This window comes from Theobroma umbraticum, unplaced genomic scaffold (assembly GCF_002168275.2).
Source record: "Theobroma umbraticum cultivar Fairchild unplaced genomic scaffold, ASM216827v3 scaffold_239.0, whole genome shotgun sequence".
Classification (NCBI taxonomy): Eukaryota; Viridiplantae; Streptophyta; class Magnoliopsida; order Malvales; family Malvaceae; genus Theobroma; species Theobroma umbraticum.
Genome location: NW_018397279.1, coordinates 803,133 through 822,491, shown reverse-complemented (window position 1 = coordinate 822,491; position 19,359 = coordinate 803,133). Strand labels below are relative to the sequence as shown.

The 19,359-nt window shown below is 35.5% G+C and overlaps 1 protein-coding gene across 1 annotated transcript in view; it reads left to right on the top strand.

Annotated features, from left to right (window-relative positions):
* The first annotated feature begins 4,748 nt into the window (after window positions 1–4,748).
* LOC110427984 (A-kinase anchor-like protein) overlaps window positions 4,749–19,359 on the top strand; it is a 21,443-nt gene continuing 6,832 nt past the window's right edge. Inside the window, exons 1-18 of the mRNA XM_089785572.1 lie at window positions 4,749–4,902; window positions 6,846–8,660; window positions 8,781–9,237; window positions 9,780–9,934; window positions 10,017–10,781; window positions 10,857–11,054; window positions 11,184–11,312; window positions 11,861–12,022; window positions 12,109–13,299; window positions 13,594–13,848; window positions 13,936–14,052; window positions 14,144–14,584; window positions 14,690–14,833; window positions 15,948–16,109; window positions 16,195–17,388; window positions 17,723–17,977; window positions 18,060–18,182; window positions 18,274–19,354. Coding sequence (XP_089641698.1) covers window positions 4,858–4,902; window positions 6,846–8,660; window positions 8,781–9,237; window positions 9,780–9,934; window positions 10,017–10,781; window positions 10,857–11,054; window positions 11,184–11,312; window positions 11,861–12,022; window positions 12,109–13,299; window positions 13,594–13,848; window positions 13,936–14,052; window positions 14,144–14,584; window positions 14,690–14,833; window positions 15,948–16,109; window positions 16,195–17,388; window positions 17,723–17,977; window positions 18,060–18,182; window positions 18,274–19,354 — 8,689 coding nt within the window. The 5' untranslated portion in view covers window positions 4,749–4,857. The remainder of the gene's footprint in view (window positions 4,903–6,845; window positions 8,661–8,780; window positions 9,238–9,779; window positions 9,935–10,016; window positions 10,782–10,856; window positions 11,055–11,183; window positions 11,313–11,860; window positions 12,023–12,108; window positions 13,300–13,593; window positions 13,849–13,935; window positions 14,053–14,143; window positions 14,585–14,689; window positions 14,834–15,947; window positions 16,110–16,194; window positions 17,389–17,722; window positions 17,978–18,059; window positions 18,183–18,273; window positions 19,355–19,359) is intronic.

Here is a 19,359-nt window from a genome sequence, read left to right as displayed (position 1 = left end):
GTTAAGACATAAAACTCTTAGAATTAAATAATAACTTTTTTTTTCAACATGGTGTGTAACAATTTTTTTTTTTAATCTGTCGTGTAACTTAGTATTTATCTTGTATTTCATTAGAACATAAAATATTGAAGGTTAAACACCTTAAACATGATGTGTAATAATTTTTTTTTTAAATATAGTGTATAACAATTTTTTTTTTCAACATGACGTGTAACTTGGTTTCTATCTTTATATTTCACTAAGATATAAACTCTTGAAGTTAAACACCTCAAACATGGAATGTAATAATTTTTTTTCAATATTGTGTATCTTTATATTTCGTTGATATATAAACTTTTGAAGTTAAATATCTTAAATATAATGTGTATTAATTTTTTTTGACTCAACAATTTTTTTTTCAACATAACATGTAATTTAGTCTCTATATTTGTATTTCATTATGATATAAATTCTTAGAGTTAAACATCTTAAATATGACGTATAACAACATTTTTTTTTAATATGACATGTAACAATATTTTTTTGAATATGACGTATTATAATTTTTGTTTCAACATGACATATAATAAATTTTTTTTTTGAGGTTTTTGAGTTGGTCTTTTTGTCGGAATTGTTGCAATAACTGCATATCACCAGTACATCCTTAAGGCTATAGTTATCAAGGCTTTGGGAGCCTTTCGCAACATCCCCACCAACTTAAAAAAACAAAACAAAAAACTCATTGAAAATTAAAATAATTTTGTCTCCATTTCTCTTTTTCATTTTTTTCATTTATTCGTTTGTGTGTGTGAGAAGATGATTATGATAATGACTCTTATTTCTTCTTTTTTATTTTTTTATATTTTAAATCTGTTGTTGTTAACTTTTGCATATTTGTATCATTATTCTTAAGTAGAGGTAGTATTAATTTATTTCTTTTTGAAAAAAAACAATTTTTTTTTTTGTATTTGAATATGAAGGGTTTTCATTAAGAAAAATTTTATCTAGAAATTTTTTATCTTAACTAAAAATAATTAAAAATAAAAATAAAGTTATTTAAAAAAAACACTTTATCTTTGAACGTTAAAAATATTCATCTTTATAAACATTTAACCTAAAATTATTCAAATATAAATAAATATATTTTTACTGTCCCGATTAAATATAAACTTTAATTCAACAAACGTAAAATTTGAATTATAGTGTTTCAATACTGTCCCGATTCATACAACCCCATAGGAATTAAATTCTAACCTTTCATTTTCAACGATTAGACATTGCTCGTTTCCAAATATTCCGATTCATCTACCATTCAATACTCTGGGACCAAACTCTGTCAATTTTAGGCCCAAATAAGGATTAAAACCAAAGGCCTTCGTCTGGACAAATGAGATACGGAAGCTAAAGATCAAAAGAGGAGTTCGCATCAAAGTGGAACCCACAAAGAACCGTCCATTTTTTATCTTATGCTGATCCCCCTTTAATTGACCGACTAGCTGAATGGGACAGTGCCCTCCTCCTCCTCCTCCTCCTGTTTTCCTACTGATTTCAGACAGTCATGCATGCACATGGCCAACCAATGTGCAAAGACATAGATTCATGGGTTGTGGATAAAACCCAATGTGCAAAAGCACAAAACACTTTGTGTTTGGTTCTTCAATGATTCGCCAAAGCTCAAATGGCTGTGAGGGACTCTATGCATGTTTTCTTCTTTTGTCAAATAGCTTTCAAAGTTACTTCAACTGGTACTACTACTTCATGCAAAATGGTCTCAATTGTCAAAATCTTACAGAACTGGTTTTGAAAGCAAACCCTTCTCTTTTCTTCTTTCAAATGTAAATAAATAAGTAAATAAATGAATAAATCAGATCAAGTAAGAGAGGAGAACAAAGCCAAGATTTATTCAATAGAGAGGAAAATATTGGGATTTGAAGCAAATTTTGTTTGGGATAAGAAGTAAATCTAATTTAGAAACAAAATTGGTCACAATGATTTGTCCAAAATTTGTGGTCCTTCATTAATTATTGATCAATGGTTCTATCATCATTCTAATAATAATGAAATTCAAAAATTTCTCAATTATTTATTTATATATTTAATCTTAATTAAGGAGGGTTGTAAGTTCTTATGACAATTTGATCAAATGAAATTCAGATAAAGTAAGAGGAGAGCAAAGCCAAAATTTCCTCTATTGAGAAGAAAATTGGGATTTTGATGAAATTTTGTTTGGGATTTAGGAGCCATTCTAGTTTAGGAACAAATTGGTCCCAATGATAATGGAGTCTAAAATTTGCTCAATTATTTTCTTTAATCAAAATTAAAGAATATTGCAAGTTCTGATGACAATTTGGTAAAATGAAAAGGCATCCTGTATTTTTTAAAAAGATTTTCATTATGAAACCCAAGAATTTCTCAATTATGTTTTTAATCAAAATTAGAAAAAATTACAAGTTTCAAAGACAATTTGATCAAACAAAAAGCTACCTTGTAATTTAAACAATTTTTTATAATTGTCGGGCATATCAACATTATGTCAATACCACTAATAGTTAATTTAAATCGAATTAGATAAAAAGATTTAATTAAACAAAATTTTAAAATATAAAAATTAAATCAATCAGTTTTGAAATAAAAATATTAAATTGATGAAAATTCTACCTTATGAAATATTTTGATCAATTTTTTAAAATTTCTATTATACAATAATAATGATATTTAAAAATTTCTCAATTATTTTTTTTTTGAATTAAAATTGTTTTGCTGACATTTGATCAAACGTAAAGCCACGCTGTAATTTTTGTTCTTAAATTTCTACTACATAATGAAAGTTTCGTATTAGCTGAAAAGGCGAGGCCAAGTTGCTGGTAGCTTTTTGTTTATCCACGTCGGGGGCGGCAGACAAACACGATAAATTTTTAGTTTGGTCGGTTTGATTAATCTAACTGTTCCTGTCTGAACTTTACACATATTTATATGGAAATTCAAACCAGAACAATTCTACTTTGAACTTTCCAGCTCGGATTCCTCTTCAATCGAATGGGATGCTGACGTGGCGCTTATCTCAACTATTTTGTACCCCTACTGAGGACTCGAGGTGCCCTCCAACTCTTACACGTCAGCATTTATTGAAGAACTGAAATGGGATATGGACTGAGTTTTAAAATTTTTAAAATATAATTTTTGAAATTTTAAATTTTATATAATATATTTTAAAATATAATGATTCAAATTGAGTTCATTCGATTATAAAAATTTTTGCCATGTACGATGAATTTGCTCTGTACGTGACGTTAATGATGAAATTATTAAGATTTTGAATATTACTTTGCTTATATGATTAAAATTGGACCAAAAATTTAATTTAATATAAAATTTAGACTTTGTCAAATGTCAAACTCAATATTAATTAAAATCATACATGTACCTACATAGGCACATACTCGCCTGTAACATACTTTAAAAACTCCCAAAACGATAATTATAATAATAATTGAGGCATGCAACAAGCAAGTTGTCCCTTTAATGTTATTTTCATAGACATTTCAACTTCAACAGCCTTCCTTTCCATATTCCATTGCCATTGCCATCAACTTTTAGTGTAAAATTAGGAGTCCAATCCATTATGTTTAATCCCAAAAAAAAATATCTTAATTTTGAGCAAAAAATTCAACCACTACTCAAAGTAAACAGCACCCATTTTTTTTTCTCTAGCATAAAAACATTATTATTATTATTATTGGAATTTTCACAGTTAGTAGTGAGACAGATTCCTGGGGCACCAGATGATGGGACCTCACCATGATATAAGACATTTATATATGTTGGAAGATTCTGCCAAGCTTTTGTTCAGATAAGTATTTAGGTTTGAAAATTATTAAACATCATTATTATCATTGTCATCATGGGCATGAAGGGTAATGTAATCTTCAAAAATTTCATCATGAAACTTACCAGCTTACACCCACTTTGGTATTTAAATTTTTATTTTTCCCTTCTTCTCTAATTCAAGATCCAATGCTTTTTTACACCCAAAGAAACCTTGAATTGATATCTTTCACTGATTCAAGTAGGTAGATCAGAAGACAAAAAAAGAACTTTCAATATCAAAGTTATGCTTAATATAGAGGCAACACAAAGCAGAAAACAATGTAAAGCTCTAGATGGAACCTCAAGCTTCTGCTTCAATCTCACTCCACTGCTATGGGAGAATTGCAGCAAAACCACCTTTTTGTCTTGATATTTAACTTCTAGAATAATGCCCTAGGAAAGACTCTAAGAGGGCCTAGCTCTTACAGTTTGGGGTTTCTTTCTGTTGCATGGTCGAGCTGGTATTTGAATGTGACTGGGCAAAAAGGCCTAAGATAACCAAAAAGGAAAAGGGAAAGTAGGGAAAAAGGAGAGTTAAAAGTGTATTATGGTCATAACTTTAAGGTTTAGTTGTGAAGAACTAGTCCCAATTTTTATTTACAAAAAGTGTTGGAACCCCACAAGACAGCTGATTGCATTCCCTTCAGACAAAAAGGAAACTGCTAAGAGGGTTTGGCAGCTTCTTTCTGTAAGTCGAAACATCTCTCTACAAATCTCATTCTTAAAAGAATTGATCTAACCGAAAGATATATTATACAGTTTCAAACAGAGCTGTACTAGCCTCCCAAGGCATGTGAATGACCAATCAGTAGGGCCAGTTGGATATCTGGCCAACTCAGCATGTGTATTAGCATATACCAAGTGGCATTTGTCAGCTTATAGCCTACTTTAACAATATCTCTATCAGCAGATTAATATAGATATCTAACGATCCACCACCAATTCAAAGCTATGAAAAATTTCAAATCATAAGCAGTTTTCCTAGTATTCTCATCACTTCTGCATGAAAAGATGGCAACTGAAGCAGAGATCATTCCAGAACCCATTGCTATAGGGGTATAGTTCTTTTCTCTATTATATGGTTTGCTTTGTGTTTATTTCTGCATCTAATGATGTTCCAAAAAGCTCCCTGAACTCATAATGCATACTCTTTTACTACTAGTGCTTATTCTGAATATTGAGATACATACTGTGTAAGCAAACTTTACTACATAGTACGCATGACAAAACCATAGGAAGTTAGCCAGATCACATGTCTTCTCAGAAGAGGATATTGCAACTTCAGAACAGGAAAAGTCAGAAAGGTGATCATGCATCAGGTTTCATCTTTCCATACAAAGCAAGCAATTTTCAACTTTGGGTGTTCTTGAAACACTTAAACTGAATGATCTCTGATCTCTTTATTATTCTTTTATGGTGAAGCATATACGGCTATGTGGTCACCTTTTCTTAATCAGTATGAAGACCAAAAAAGGAGGTTTTGGTCTTTCCTTGCTTTTCCAGTAGAGCAATATCTTGAGATCCCTCTTTTTCTTTCTATAAAACTAGTTGGTTTTAGAAATAAAGTTTAAATTTGGTATCTGTACTTACTATTCTTTTGATCCATAAGGAATAAATCCTCCGAAGTGATACTGTGATACCCCAGATTCATGACAAGAGTTGCTTGTGCTTCACTGGAACTTCTGCCACCTTGATGACAGCCAAGATTTAGCTTTTAACTTTCAACATATTAATCTAGCATCATCAGTTATAGGAAAATAGCTTATAGCAAATACTCCAGAGCATCGTTTCCTTTCAGCAAAGCCCAACAGATCAATTTAAGTCTTTGGCTTTGCTTCATCCTTCCTGAATTTTGTGGCTACCATGACTTGGTCTTGAGCCTCTGATTTCTTGAACATTTTTCTTTCCCTTATGAGAAGTCTCAGATGAATATGCTGCTGAAAGTTACCATGAGGCAATATTCTATATTAGGAAATATTTCACTTGCTTTTCTGCATGCAGCTGAAAATTTTGTCTTCCTTTTTTGTTTCTTTATGTATTTGTAAGCTAATAGTAAGCCTTTCCGGATTATGCCACCTGAAAACATTGGCTTTCCAAGATAAACAAATCAATACCACTTACTTACAAATCATCAAATCGACAATTTAAGTAGATTATCTGTAAACAGAATAAGCATAATGTTCAAATAAATACATTTGATGATTAGTACATCAGCATTAAACAATTGCTAGCTTAAATTGATTTATCGAAATAAGAACAATTAATAGAGCAAATGATCAGCTTATTGATGAGAACAAGTCTACCTTATATGGGTTCAGGCATCAAACTCCTCACAATCTATATGATTAAATCTTAGCATTGCCAATATAGAAATATATCGACATACATAGTAATTTGATAAAATATATTTACTTGCCTAAACTTAAATAAGGTAGGTAAAGATATTAAGGAACTGATTCTGATATAAAAATCTGACAGCCAACCTGCCTTTAAAGTTAGCATTATTTGAAATTTTTTTAGTCGAACCGTTTCTTCTTCTTCCTATTCTTCTTTTATTTTGATCATATATATGTGAATAGTGCAGTATTTGCATTTGATTCTCTGTTATCATGAAATGGGGGTTCAATATGAGTCGTATTAGAGGGAAAATAAAAGATAAGTAATATAATGCAGCATGCTGAAGTTTGATGGATGTTCATTTTACCACTAGAATTCTCAAGAGCTTGAGGGAGAAGTACCGCCTTTTTCTTATTGACTTCAGTCCATATGTGCTCTTGACAAGTTTCTCCAAAAATAGATTTGTCCACACTGGAAAGGAAAAAAAAACTAGAAGTGGATATATTACCATATGAGAGCTGTTTATTACCAAATCTTCCTCCTACCTTACCAAACTAACTATGCTACCAAAGAAGCCTATTTGTGCAGAGAATAAAAATGCAGAATTTTCTCATCATTCTGTATAGGTAATTGAAAGGAAAAAAACTGTATTCTTCATGCAGAAAACAGAAGAGGAGAGCAGGCACTTGACTAAAGAGCTGTGTGACAAAGCTGTTGAGTTTCTACCAGGTGACTTGAAGAAATTTCAAGGTGGATTCAACCAGCCCGCTGAAACTGATGAATGTTTGGCTAAAGAAGAAAACATGCAAGTAGCCAGTGATACCATGAATACTGTCTCTGAAGGCAATCCTGAAGTCTCTAAAGGTGAAAGTTTTTTGATATCGCCAGATACTGCCAAGGTTGCCAGCAAAGAGACCTCTGGGATGTCAGAGCATAGTGAGGTTGATGACATTCCATTTAAAGCAGAGAAGATACCAGAGGATGAAAAACAGAAGGCAGGAACTGGGGACAATGAAGTCAAGGCAACAGAAGACATTGTGGAAAAGTATGACACAGACCATGACATTCTGAATCTTGAAGGAACCAGTTTAAAGGCCAAAAAACCTGAAGAGTTGAACCTCACTATTGGGGGAGAGAAAAGAGTGGAGGAGGTTGTGGTAATTGCTGACCAAGGTTCTTCACTGGAAGAGAAATGTGGGAGCATTGAAGACGAAACAAGTTACGCACAAGAGAGGGGAAATGAAGGGACTAGGGCACATGAAAATCATGATATTGAGTCCAATAAACAAGTTCTCAGCATGCCAGAGGCCAACTTAGAGCTTAAGGAACAAGCTTCAATTGATACTCCTGATCCAGTAATTGACAGCTTGAAGAAGGTTAATGAAACAGTTACTGAGGCCAGTAACTCCAATATTGTTCAAGAGGAACTGGAAGAGAAAAGCTGTAAAGAAGTCAAAGACACTGAACTAGAGAAGCTTCCTACCCTAGTGAAAAAGGAGAAGGGTATTGAAGCGATTGAACCAATTGAAACATCAGGAACTGAGAAGGATCAAATAATTTCTGGGAGCATTGGAGGCAACTTAACCTCAACAGTAGCAGAAAGTTCAGAGATCAAGGACCATGAAACAACCTCAGCAATCAGTGAGGGTGTCAAGAAAGAGCTGCCCAATACATATGAAGACGTTGCTTGTGAGCATAAAGCTGCACCAGAAGGGGATGACAAGCTTGAAGAGGTCTCTAGTACCATAATCAAAGACCAAAGCCAAGCTACAATAGAATCAAGTGAAGAGATCAAATATATCGCTGGAGACAATGATAGCATACAAGATAAGAATATGTTGGATACTTCTTCTGTCATGAAACCAGAAGAGCTTTGTTTGCAAGATGTAGACAATCGTGATATTTGCAGCATAGGCTCTAATATCAGGACAGAGAATATTGTTGAGCAGAGTCCAGCTGAAGAAAGTGGACAAAGCGAAATTAATGAGATCACCGACAAAGATTCAGGCACGTCAATAGACATAAGTAAAGATTATTCAAACTCTGGATCAGAAAAAGTTGGGGCAGACATAAAAGTTGTACAGGCCACAGAGAAGGAGCTGGCCATGACAGAGGCATCAGATGAGATGAAAAAGGATGAGGAATGCACAGTTCCAGAACCTGAAGGAAACATTAGTGAAGTTGAAAATATTAATGTTGTACAGCTGAACCAGGAAGGAAAATTGGAGAAAGAAGAAATTCTAAAGGAGAGCTTCCAGAAGCAAAATGAACCAGAAAAAGAGAAGTCTGCATGTCCCTTGAATGCAGTCTACGAGGATGTCAATACTGCCATCTCTAGTGAAAATGCGGAAACAAGTACAAGCATCAAAGAAGTCACATCCGTGAAAGACCATGAAGAGAGATTTGAGGGGGATGGGATGGAAGACAGACCAACCAATACTGACGCTATCAGGGAGAATGGAGAATCAAAAGAAAAGGTCAAAACAATTTCCTATTTTCAGTTTTTATTCTACATTTTTCATGTCAATAGTATCAAGGGTGTCATAATCATATCTATTATTGACAGAGATTTCAGATAAATTCTATTCTCCTTACAGGATCAACTACAAATTGAAGTAAATGTGAATACTGAAAGCGTGGAAGTTGAGATCCCAAACAAGAATGCTGATGATTTACATGTTGCTGATCCATTAGTTGAAGAATCAGCAGAGAAGGAGGACAATAACCAGTATGAGTTCTCTGATATTCAACCTGAAGAACAAGCCCACGAAGAAAATGGAACTTCTGAGGAAAAGGATAAACATATTGAAGATGTCTCCGAGGCATGTCAAAGCATGAAAAGCACCAATTCAGAGAATATATTCACAGAAGAAGCAACAACAGCAGATTTGGAATCAAAAACAAGTGAAATGGACAAGGAGAAAGTAAAAGAGGTTTATCTCTGGGACTCTGAAAAATGTTCAGAGACTAATGAAGCTTTAGAGAATAAACAAGAGGGAATACAAGAAGAGGAAGAAGCTTGTAATGCACAGAAACCTGAAATACAGACAAGAGGTAAGCATGAATCCTAGAAAAAAACATAAACTCCAAAGATCATATTAATTACCACATTCTTTATGAAGAACTTCAGGAGATGCCATCTTGAACCCCTTTGGCAAACAATATTTATTTTCTTTATCTTTTGCTGCCATGCCAACAAATGAATGAAGTACTATGACATCATTATTGATATTATCTTGCTTATAAGCAGTAAAAGTAGTTAAACTTGAAAACATATTAAACACCTGATGGAAAAGGAAGTTTGCTCAATAATAACGAAAACGGTTGGAAAATAATCAGTTTAACATTATCTTTGCTGGCATCTTATGTGAAAAAGGGTTCGGTAAATCTTCTGCATTTCTTTATGGCCACAACGTTTTGTCATGCATAAGTAACTAAAAATAATGAAAAATTTTATCTAATTTGTTTATGTCTGTGCATAATTTTTGTATGTGTATGCTTCATGAAAGAGGAAGGGAGGACGGAAAGGTTGGAGAGAGAGAGAGAGAGAGAGAGCAACTTGATCAGGAAACTAATTTCATTGAAACTTGGTGCAGGTGATATTGCTGAAAGTGGTCTAACTGGTGGTGGCATCTCAGATATTATCATCACTTCTCCATTTGTCAGAGACGAGACAACACCAGAATTGACTGGCAAAAACAAGGGTCACAAAGAAGAAGATGCTGATGAGAGGAGTAACACGAAAGAAGAGGTTTGATTCTATATAGACTTATAGATACCTGTCCAATTTTCAATTCTCTTACATTATGATTAAGCCTAGACCATTATCACAGGACCATGATGAACCTAAGATCATAAAAATTGGAGATGACAATGATAAACAGACTGTTAAAGATGACCCTATGCTCCCCTCACCCAAATTGATTGAAGAAGAAACAATTGAGAGCTCCAAAGATGAAGAAAACAAGGTAGAAAAGTTAAAAGACGAGAACAGCAAAGATTGGATCACAGAAGATGGAAAAAGTAAGGACCTCTCACCAGACTCTATTACAGAAGCTCCAATCCAAAACCTCCAAGATGATGAAGAAAGAGCAGAGGAGTTTGAAAAGTCTGAGAAAGCAGTAGGTGAAAGCACTGGAGATGAGACACGTCAGCCCGCTGAAAGCCCCCAAGAAATGCTCAATATCTCCATGGTGAAACAAGAAGAAGATCTGCAATGTGAGAACAAGAACCTAAACCCAACAAAAGCTTTTCCAGAGGAGAAAAGAGATGAGGACAGATCTTATGCCATACAGGCTGAAGAAAGCAGAAGAAACATTGAGCAAGATGAGGCTAAAGAAAGCAATGAGAAGAAACCATCAATAACTGAAGAAGATTTTGAACAGATCTCAACTGAAAATGAACCACAAGAGACGCTTGAAAAGTCGCTATACATAACATCTGAGGAAACTGAGACAATTTCTTCAAAAGCTGATGAAATTCCCTCCCTCATGGAAGAAGCAACAGTTCAGAACGAAGAAGAAACTATAGAGAATGAAGAGAAAGTTAAAGAGGAAACAGTTGATAGCAGCACCAATGACAATGGCATTGAAAAGGAGGTGAAAAAGAATAACTCTCAAATTATCTAAAATATTTTCTTGTCTGAGTTACTGAAGTAATGCTTTACAATGCAGGATCATGGACTAGATGATGGAACATCTGATGCATGCAAAAACACAGTCAGCATAGTCTTGGAAACAGAGACAAAAGGGGATGAAATGGAGGTTGTGACAATCACAAAGGGATATGAGTTGGACTCCAAAGAGAAACCTGAACCCAAGGATGCTGTGGAGAACATTGAAGATAACTTAAAACAGAAAGAAACTGAAGAGGTCTAATTTTACAGCATGAATACTAACTCAATTCCAATTTATTTTCAACTCTTTTCCTAAAAAAGCAAGAAAAAAAAAAGGATATATCATCATTTTAATTGTTCATAAAAGTACACCTCGTCTGTGCAGGTTTTTGAAGGTCCCAAGTCAACAACAAAGGAAGAATGTGTTGTTATAGATCACTCATCAGCATCTACTGAAGAAGAAATGTCGAAGAGCTTCCAAAAAGATGAACAAGAAGAGACACCCCAACTAGAGGTGAGGTTCAGATCATTTTTAGAATTTTGTAGAGCCTAGTTCATAAGATAAACACTTTGTTCTGTCAACTATGGCTCACTGTTCTGTGTGCCAATAGATGAAATCTTTAAGATACTCCAATCAAGTATTCTGATTATATACGCTATGTTCATTCATCTGAGTTAATGCACACTTAACAAATTAACAGAACATAGCGTCATGAATACCCAGATCATTGACACAATTCTTTCCTCAGTTCCTCTAATGTAGAAGTAATGGAGCCAAAGTGAATTCTGCTAAAAAACTGTAAAAGAAGGGGCAAAAACAGAGTTTATTAATCACAGAGGTGTTATGAGGCAACTTATGCAGACTATAACATCAGTAAGTAGGCCAGGAAACTTCAAATATCACACTAAAAGATAGAGATATCCAAGAATGATAAATTCAACTCATAACTTAGCGCACATGGATGACACCTAGGCCTGTTATGCTTTGTCCTTGTTTATAATCTAATCTGTTATTTTCTAGTACTTTGTCACAGTTAAGTTGCAATTTTCTTTGTCACACAGGTGTGTAAAGAATCAGGAGCAGCAGCTTCAGGTACAAGTAGAGAAAATTCAGACATGGAGGAACAACGTATAGCTGACATCTCCAACTCATCAATTAGTGATGAAACTGTGAAGGAAAGCATCAAGGAAGACGAAAGCAGCCCAATGAAGTTAACAAAAGAGGTCAGCTAGTAATGAAAGTTGATTCAGGTCCTTTTTTTTTGTGGACCATTGTTAGTTGCTAACTTAAATGTTCAATTGTTTTACAGGTTAGCGACTCAAACATTGAGGAAACAGACTCCACAGAGGAAACTACCCTCCAGATCTTGAAGGAAACAGCAGAGCCAATAAATGATCCTAGTCTATTTGATATTTTGAAGGAGTCAAAAGAAAAAATAACACCAACAGAGATCAAAGAAGACCTCGTTTGTAGCTCTTCCTTTGAGCCAGAGGAGTCCAAAAAGGACACTGAAGAAGAAACCTCAGTAAACGGAAGTATCAATACTGTGGATTTGGACTCTGCATTACCTGCAGCAGAAACAGAGGAAACAGACATGAAGGAAGCCGAAGCAGAAGAGAAAAAGCATGAAATAAATAATGTTCTTGCTGTTGAAAAGAACAGCCTAGCCACAACTGAACATGAAGGGGTTGGCATAGACAGTGCTGACATTGATGTGAAACCAGCAGACTCTTCCATCTCATGCGAGAAGGACAAGGAAACTTCTAAGGAAGAAGAGGATAAAGTTCCAAATGAAGGAAGTGAAAATCAAATGGAGATGACTGCTAGGGAGATTCCCTTAAAAGAAACATTATATGCATTAAAGGACCATTCTACCTTGCCTTCAGAAGAACATGAACCTGAACCCATTGAAGAGAGGAAATTAACTGATGAAACTTCAGAGAAAGATCAAGCTCCATATGAGCACTCAGAAACTCCTGTGTCAGAAGCAACAGATGAGAAATTAATGCAAATGGAGAATAATCCCACATTAGATGTCCCTAAAGTACAGTCTGAAGATACTGGAAAGGAAAGTGGACATGATGTCAAGGAAAACTTGGCTGATGAACCATATGTTCATACAGAACAAGAGACTGGAAAATGCATCACTGTATCAGAAGCCATTGATGTCTCAAAGGGGGAAGAACCTAGAGAACCAGAGTTTCAACATGATGCTTGTGAATCAAAAACATCACAGAATGAGCAATCATCAGATTTCGGATTGGAAAGAGAAAAAACTGATGATGGAAAGCCATTGGATGAAGCCACAAATTTGGAAGAAACCTCCAGTACATGCAAGGATGGTGAAAAGGCTATCCAAGAGGAAGAGAATTTAGCTGAGAACTTGGCAAAACCAGAAAGCATGAAGGAAGATATTGAAGTAGAAAAAGAAGAAACTGAACTGCTGCAAACATCTTGTGATCAGATGCCTGAGATCGTTAGCATGAATGATACTGCAAAGGTTAGAGCAACATTACTCTTCACTACTGCTTTTTGTTTTCAAAGAAACCAAATCAAGTTAAAGATATGGCAACAGATATCATTTCAATTTTGATGATTTTCACTCTGCAATCATGTGTCTTATTAAATCTTATAAGCAATGGAGTCTTCAATTTTTTTCTAAAAAAAAGGGACAAAAACCAAAACTTTATACACCATAATGGAACACTAACGTTGGTCATGTAATTTTATGATCATTTAACTGCATTAAGTAGCACACTTCTCGAGCCCTCTACTAATTTTTAATTTGAAACAGAATGTTGAGCTAGCACTAGCAGGTTCGGAAGAAAAGCCAAAATCTGACTCTGAACCAGTGGCTGAAGACCGAAGTAAGGAAACCTTCCCTGAAACCAGCAAGAGCCAAGCTGATGAAACCACCACCGATGATCAGAATCACGAAGCTGAAAAACAGATAAAAGAGGAAGAGGAAGACAAATTGGAGGATGAAGACTATATTAACAGAGAACAAATTGCAAAAGAGGTTAGCAAGGCTGTCATCTTGTCTGAAGAGGTAAAGAACACGTATAAATATTTTTCTCTACATGATTATATAAGAATGTGCCATTTTTGTTATATTGACCAAATATTTATTTAGCAGGTCGATAAGGAAGTTGAGAAAGCTGTCGACAGTGAAGGCAGCAAAGAACATGTCGAGGAAGAAAGTAGCACAAATGAACTTCATCCAGTACCAAACGGAGATGAAACAATTAATGAGGTCATCTCAGTAATGAATATTCATTTCAATAGTTTATCTAGATGTTGCTCAATTTTTCTTTGATTTTAAACGTTTTAACTATGTTCGATAGGTGGAAGACTACAGTTCAGTCTCAACTGACTGTCTCAAGGAAGCAGACTCCGAGGAACAGATAGAAGCAAAACACTCAGAGGTTGAAGCACATTCAACCAAAGACAGAGAAGCATCCCTCATCATAGAAGAATCGGAAGAAAGGGGACAGGATGAAGAGTCTAGAGACCCTGTAAGTGTGCACGGAGAAGAAAGGGAGTCAGAAGAAAAAATTAAGGAGGACGTTACTGATGAATCAAAACTTTGTCAAGACGGAAGTAATAGAGAACCTGTGACAGAAGTAAGAGAAGAGACAAGCTTAAACAAAACAGAGGTGGATGAGGAACATTTATCTACAGTAAAGGAAGAAAGTGCTATTATAGATGACTCACCAAAATCTACTGAAGAAGAAATGTATAAGAGCTTCCAAAAAGATGAAAAAGAAGAAACACCTGAAGTAGAGGTGAGGTTCCAATCATTTTTAAAATTTTGCAGAGCCTTGTTCATAAGATTAAGTTGAAACCTCCACGTTTCACTTCACCAATCGTTCAATATATTTTTCATCCAGGTATGCAAGAAACTGGAAACAAACAACACAGTTGAGGATGCTGAAAAACCAATTCTAGAGGAGGAAGACACCAACAAGGACCAGCCTACACAACTGACAGAGATGATGGAAGAGAATGCTGTGGCAATAATGCCCATAAAAGAGGTAAATAGAGTATGACTCACTAATCTTTGAACTTCTCACTTATTCTATATTTATGAACTTACACTTCCATCAACAAGACATGGCACAAACAATCATTATGTGCGCTCACATGCACACCGTGTGAAACAGCACAACTAGAAAGTGATAAAGACAAAAGTATTGTGTACCCCATCTAAAGGGCTGTGCATTTATCATTTCTTTGCTTTATTCTACTTCTTCAATTCAAAAGTCTTGTCCATTCACATAGGACGTTAAATAATTCAAGCCACTGAGGAAGCTTAAAAACATTGAAACACAAAAAACTAGAGGATGAAATTAAAGCTGAGAACAACATTGAATTGTCCATAGCAGAACAGGTAAATGAGGACTCTTTTGAGAAAAAATATAAGTAGTCAGCTATTGTGGAATGTGTAATTTTGGTGCTTGGCATTTTATATCGGACCATTTCTGAAAGATGCTAAAATATGATAATCTGCATTATGGAAAATATAATAATAGATTTTCGTCAACAAATTCTCAACAGGAGGAAAAAGGAAATAAGATTTTTCCATTTAACACTAAAGAAAGTGGCTTTTACCCCCTTATTTCCCTTGCATTTGAGAAAGGGAGGGTGAAGCAACTATAACCTATGGCTTACTGTTCTGAGTGAGTATACATGAAATCTTTAAGAAACTCCAATCAAGTATTCTGATAATGTTCATTCATCTAAGTTACCGCATACTTAACAAATTAACAGAATATAGCATCATTAACTTTAACTGATTCATGAAAAAACCAGATCATTGACACAAGTATTTCCTCACTTCTTCTAATGTTGAAGTAATGGAAACAAAGTGAGTTCTGCTAAAAAACTGAGAAAGAATTGGCAAAACCCAATTTCATTAATCACAAAGGTGTTATGAGGCGACTCTTGCAGAGTGTAACATCAGTAAGTAGGCCAGGAAACTTCAAATATCACACCAAAAGATAGAGATCTCCAAGAATGATAAATTCAAGTCATAACTTAGAGCACATGAATGACCCTTGGCCTGTTGTGCTTTGTCCTTGTTTATAACCTAATCTGTTATTTTCTAGTACTTTTCGCGGTTAAGTTGAAATTTTGTTTGTCACACAGGTGTGTAAACAATCAGAAACAGCAGCTTCAGGTACAGATAGAGAAAAGTCGGACATTGAGGAACACCCTATAGCTGACATCTCGAACTCATCAATTAATGATGAAACTGTGAAGGAAAGCATAAGGGAAGATGAAAGCAGCCCAATGAAGTTAACAAAAGAGGTCAGCTAGTAATGAAAGTTGATTTAGGTCCATTTTTTTTTTTACCACTGGTAGTTGCTAACTTAAATATTCAATTGTTTTACAGGCTAGTGCCTCAAACATTGAGGAAACCGACTCCACAGAGGAAACTACCCTCCAGATCTTAAAGGAAACAGCAGACCCAAATAATGATCCTATTCTGTTTGATATTTTGAAGGAGTCGAATGAAGAAATAACACCAACAGAAATCAAAGAAGACCTTGTTTGTAGCTCTTCCTTTGAGCCTGAGGAGTCCAAGAAGAACGCTGAAGAAGAAACCTCAGTAGAGGGAAGTATCAATACTGTGGATTTGGACTCTGCATTACCTGCAGCAGAAACAGAAGAAACAGATATGAAGGAAGCAGAAGCAGAAGAGAAAAAGCATGAAATAGATAATGTTCTTGCTGTTGAAAAGAACGGCCTAGAAACAACTGACCATGAAGGGGTTGGCACAGACAGTGCTGACATTGATGTGAAACCAGCAGACTCTTCCATCTCATGCGGGAAGGACAAGGAGATTCCTCAGGAAGAAGAGGATAAAGTTCCAAATGAAGGAAGTGAAGATCAAATGGAGATGACTGCTAGGGAGATTCCCTCAAAAGAAATATTAGGAGATGCATTAAAGGACTATTCTACCATGCCTTCAGAAGAACCTGAGCCTGAACCCATTGAAGAGAGGAAATTAACTGATGTAACTTCAGAGAAAGATCAAGCTCCATATGCACACTCAGATGCTCCTGTGTCCAAAGCAATGGATGAGAAATTAATGCAAATGGAGAATAATCCCACATTGGATGCCCCTAAAGTTGTGTCTGAAGATAATGGAAAGGGGAGCGGACATGAAGTCAAGGAAAACTTGGTTGAGGAACCATATGCGCATATAGAAGAAGAGACTGGAAAATGCAACACTGTATCAGAAGCCACTGACTTCTCAAAGGGGGAGGAACCTAGAGAACCAGAGAATCAACGTGATGCTTGTGAATCCAAAACATCGCAGAATGAGCAATCATCAGATTTTGGATTGGAGAGAAAAGAAACTGATGATGGAAAGCCATTGGATGAAGCCACAAATTTGGAAGAAACCTCCGGTACATGTGAGGATGGTGAAAAGGCTATCCAAGAAGAAGAGAATTTAGCTGAGAACTTGGCAAAATCAGAAAGCTTGAAGGAAGATATTGCAGTAGAAAAAGAAGAAACTGAACAGCTAAGAAGAGCTCATGATCAGATGCCTGAGGCTGATAGTGTGAATGATAATGCAAAGGTAAGGGCAACTTTAATCTTTTCCCTACTCCTTTTTGTTTTAAAAGAAACCAAATCAAGTTAAAGATATGGCAACAGATATCATTCCAATTTTGATCACTTTTATTCTGCAATCATGTCACATATTAAATCTTCAAAGCGACAGAGTCTTCAATTTTTTCTTTAAAAAAAAAGACAAAAACCAAAACATTATACCCCATAATGGAACACTAAAGTTGGTCGTGTAATTTTATGATCGTTTAACCCCTTCGAGAATCATATCACCAGTCAAATGTTTTTCTTCATTTAACTAGCACACTCGGTGAGCCATCCATTAATTTATTCATTTGAAACAGAAAGTTGAGCTAGCACTAGCAGGTTTCGAAGGAAAGCCTAAATCTGACTCTGAACCTGTGGCTGGAGACCAAAGTAGGGAAACATTCCCAGAAAGCAGCAAGAGCCAAGCTGATGAAGCCACCACTGATATTCAGAATCCAGAAACTGAAAAACAGATAAAAGAGGAAGTAGAAGACAAATTGGAGCATGAAGAATATACTAACAGAGAACAAAATGCAAATGAGGTTAGCAAGACTGTCATCATGTCTGAAGAGGTAAAGAACATGTATAAAAATTTTTCTCTTCATGATTATTAAGGAGGTGCCATTTTGATATATTGACCCAATATTTTTTTAGCAGGTCGATAAGGAAGTTGATAAAGCTGATGACAACAAAGCCATCAAAGAGCATGTCATGGAGGAAGAAAGTAGCACAAATGAACTTCATCCAGTACCAAATGGAGATGAAACAACTAATGAGGTCATCTCAGTAATGAATATTCATTTAAATAGTTTATATAGATGTTGCTCAATTTTTCTTTGATTTTAAACATTTTAACTATGCTTGATAGGTGGAAGACTACAGTTCAGTCTCAACTGAATGTCTCAAGGAAGCAGACTCCGAGGAACAGAAAGAATCAAAACACCCAGAGGTTGAAGCACATTCAACCAAAGACAGAGAAACATCCCTCATCATAGAAGAATCAGAAGAAAAGGGACAGGATGAAGAGTTTAGAGACCCTGTAAGTGTGCACAGAGAAGAAAGGGAGTCAGAAGAAGGAATTGAGGAGGACATTGCTGATGAATCAAAACTTTGTCAAGACGAGAATGATAGTGAAGCTGTGACAAAAGTAAGAGGAGAGACAAGCTTAAACAACACAGAAGTGGATGAGGAGCTTGTAAATACATCAAATGCTAGCTCAGGCAAAATGAGTCCACAAACTACTGAGAGTGATGCAAATCAAGAGACTAAAGAAGTTGAGAATGTGCAATTTGAAGAAATATCCTCTGGCTTGGCACCTCAAATCCCACGTAATGACAATGATGAAGTACAAAAGCAGGGTATAAATGTGGATATTGTAGACAAGGATGAAGCTGAGGTAAACAAGAGAGATTCTGATGCAGTTCACATGTCCAAGGATCAGATTGATGAAGCTGAGAAAAGCCTAACAGTGGAAAAGGTGGATCAACTCCCAAGTAGTGATCATGAGCTTGTAAAGACAAAGAATGAAACCTCGAAAACTTCAAATGCAGGAGAACCGGGGAAAACTGAATTAGCTTCAGATGGAAATCATGTGTCTGAAGACAAGGGCACTGAAGAAGATGCAGAAACCGAGAAAAGCCTCACAGCGGAAGAACAGGATGAGAATGAAGTTGAAGAAACCAAAGGAGTACCAGAAACATCATCAGATTGCATATCCCAAAGAGTTGAAACTATTGTGGAAGATGATATTAGTTCCCATAATACTCTCCCAAAAGAGAAACCACAGGAGCAACTTCGAACTTCAGTCTCCACATTGCCTTCTGAGGATGAAAAGAACAGCACTGCACACCCAATTGAGAAGATAGGCGAAGAGCTACAGACAGATGCTGAAATAGTAAAACATGAGACTCTAGAAGATTCTTCTGACACAAAGACAACAGAAGAGGTATGCTTG